The 2,782-nt window shown below is 49.2% G+C and overlaps 1 protein-coding gene across 1 annotated transcript; it reads right to left on the minus strand.

Moving 5' to 3' along the window:
• Positions 1 to 446: 446 nt before the first annotated feature.
• LOC122543527 (gastrula zinc finger protein XlCGF8.2DB-like) lies at positions 447 to 2,538 on the minus strand. The gene is made up of 2 exons (XM_043682323.1): positions 2,509 to 2,538; positions 447 to 2,354 (listed from the first exon to the last, which is right to left on the minus strand). The coding sequence occupies exon 2, from the start codon at positions 2,294 to 2,296 to the stop codon at positions 1,226 to 1,228; it is 1,071 nt and encodes a 356-aa protein (XP_043538258.1). The 5' UTR covers positions 2,297 to 2,354; positions 2,509 to 2,538; the 3' UTR covers positions 447 to 1,225.
• Between the last annotated feature and the right edge of the window lie 244 nt (positions 2,539 to 2,782).

Here is a 2,782-nt window from a genome sequence, read left to right on the forward strand (position 1 = left end):
AACAGGATCTTGATCAGCTGGGCCTGAGGAATGGCAGATGGAGTTTAATTAAAAGAAATGTAAGGTGTTGCATTTTGCTCAGACACACCAACACAGGATTTACACAGGTGGAGGGTGTTGTTAAACAGAGAGACTAGGGTTGCAGGTACAAAGTTCCTTGACAGTGGTGTTGCAGGTAGACAGGGTGGTGAAGAAGGCGTTTGGTACACTTCCTCTCATTGTTCAGAGAATCGGGACAGAATGTTACGGCTGCACAACACATTGGTATGGCCACAGCGTTCAGTGAAGATTAACAAGGATGCTCCTGTGGCAGGAGGATTTGAGTTGTAAGGCTGGACAGACTGAGTCATTCTACCCTGGAGAACCAAAGTCTGAGGGGTGACCTTGTAGAGGTTTCTAAAATCATGGCAGGGCAAAGGTAAGGTGAATTGCCAAGTTTCATTCCCTCGGTTATGGGAGTCCAAAACTAGAGGCCGTAGATTTAAGGAGAAGGGGAAAGATTTAAAAGGGACCTGAGGGGCAGAGGATGGTGTGAATGGAACGTGTTGGCAAAGGGATTGGTGAAGGAGGGTACAATTATAATACTTAAAACACATTTGGATATGTATGTGGATTGGAAAGTGTAAGAGGGATATGGGCCAAATGCTGGGAAATTGGACTACATCACTCTCCTCACCGTCTTTACTCATCTACTCAGCATCGGAAGGCTATTTCATCTTGTGGGGCAATTTAGAATGAGCGATCTTCAGGATAAGGGGTAGTAATTTCAAACAGGGATGTGGAGAAATTACTACCCACAAAGGGTCAGTAATCTGTGAAATTCATTCTCCCAGAGTGCTGTGGATGCCAGGACATGGAGTAAACTTAAGGAGGAGATAGACAGATGTTCAATCAGTTTAGGGTTGAAGGGGTACGGAGAGTAGGCAGGAAAGGGGAGTTGAAACCGATATGCGATCAGCCTCGATGGTATTAAATGGTGGAGCAGGCTCAATGGGCTGAATGGTGCTCCTCGATGTCATGGTCTAACTGGGTTGACCTTAGATCTACCTGCAGTGGTAGGCAACCTCTGTTTCCAAACCAGGATAAAATAAATATCGTCCATCAGCTTCTGTGGATCATTTCAAGAGGAAGTGTGCTATCCCAGTTTGAGACAGCACCAGCCCCACTGGAATAAAACAAAATACACTGACCCTCCCACTTCACCCATTGTCCGAACGAACACTGCTCAGCCCTGGATGTGATTCTCAGCAGCAAGAACAGCAGAATCCAACTGCAGTCTTAACTGATGAACTCTCTGGTGACTCCGCAGCTTGTATGACTGAATAAATCCCCTCCCACACACAGAGCAGATGAATGGCTTCTCCCCGGTGTGAATTCGCTGATGTTTCAGCAGATTTGATGAATCCCTGAACGCTTTTCCGCAAACGGTGCAGGGGAATGGTCGCTCCCCGGTGTGGATGTGCTGGTGAGTCAACAGTCGGGTGGATCGAGTGAATCCCTTCCCACACTCAGAGCAGGTGAACTGCCTCTCCCCGGTGTGAAGTTGCTGGTGTACCCGAAGGCTACCAGAGTGAGCAAATTTCTTCCCGCACTGAGAGCAGGTGAATGGGCACTCCCTGGTATGGACCCGCTCATGTGACAGCAGACTGGATAAGCGACTGAATCCCTTCTCACACCTGAAGCAGGTGAATGGCTTCTCCCTGGTGTGAACCCGCTTGTGTGCCATCAATGCAGAAGACTGAATGAATCCCTGCCCGCACTCCGAGCAAATGAACGGCCTCTCCCCGGTGTGAACTCGCCAGTGTCTCTTCAGGTCGGAGGAATGAGTGAATCCCTTCCCACAGTCTGTGCAGGTGAACGGCCTCTCCCCGGTGTGGAAACGTCGGTGACTCTCCAGCCCAGATGGAAACCTGAACCGTTTCCCACAGTCCCCACACTGCCATGGCTTCTCCACGGTGCTGTTGTCCTTGTGTCCCTCCAGGTTGGATGATGAACTGGAGCCTGAAGTGCCCACACACACAGAACCCCCTGATGGTGTCTCCTGGAGGAATGTTATTGCAGCAACAACTTCCGCATTCAGACAATAGGGGTGCTCCGATTGGCTGGAGGTCCCGTGCGCTTCCGGTCCTCCAGAGCTGTCAATTGGATAGTCCGCATGCCTACCTGTCAAGAGCCAGCCAATAGGAGCCGCGGCTGTTCCGGACAAAGGGCCTCGCGCTGCCCCCGTGCTGAGGGAGCTGGAGGAGGGGAGGGCACTTTGCAACAAATCCCTTCCCTTCATTTTCCTCCAAGGCATGTGTTCACACAAAGCCCAGGGTTTCACTGTAACCTCACACTCACTGAAACTTCCTCATCTGGCCCACCATAGAGATGTACAACACTGAAACAGACCCTTCAGATCAACTGGTCCATTCTGACCAGATATCCTCAATCTAGATTTGGAGGAGCCAGTGTTGGACTGGGGTGAACAAAGTTAAAAATCACACAACACCAGGTTATAGTCCATATCTGTGAGCACAACACTCTCTGTTCCCGTTCTGGGGTTAAACTGTTTACTTGCATAACACCAGGTTACAGTCCAAAGCTCGTACTTCCAAGTAAACCTGTTGGACGATAACCTGGAGTTGTGTGGTTTTTAACTTTGTAGCACCAGCACCTCGATATAATGTTCATTTGCGGGAACTGGAGGGAAATGGAGTGAATCTAATAAAGGATAGTCTAAAGATCTTTTGTTACAGGAAGGTTTTAGATTAGATTACTTACAGTGTGGAAACAGGCCCTT

Source organism: Chiloscyllium plagiosum, chromosome 44 (genome assembly GCF_004010195.1).
Source record: "Chiloscyllium plagiosum isolate BGI_BamShark_2017 chromosome 44, ASM401019v2, whole genome shotgun sequence".
Taxonomy (NCBI): Eukaryota; Metazoa; Chordata; class Chondrichthyes; order Orectolobiformes; family Hemiscylliidae; genus Chiloscyllium; species Chiloscyllium plagiosum.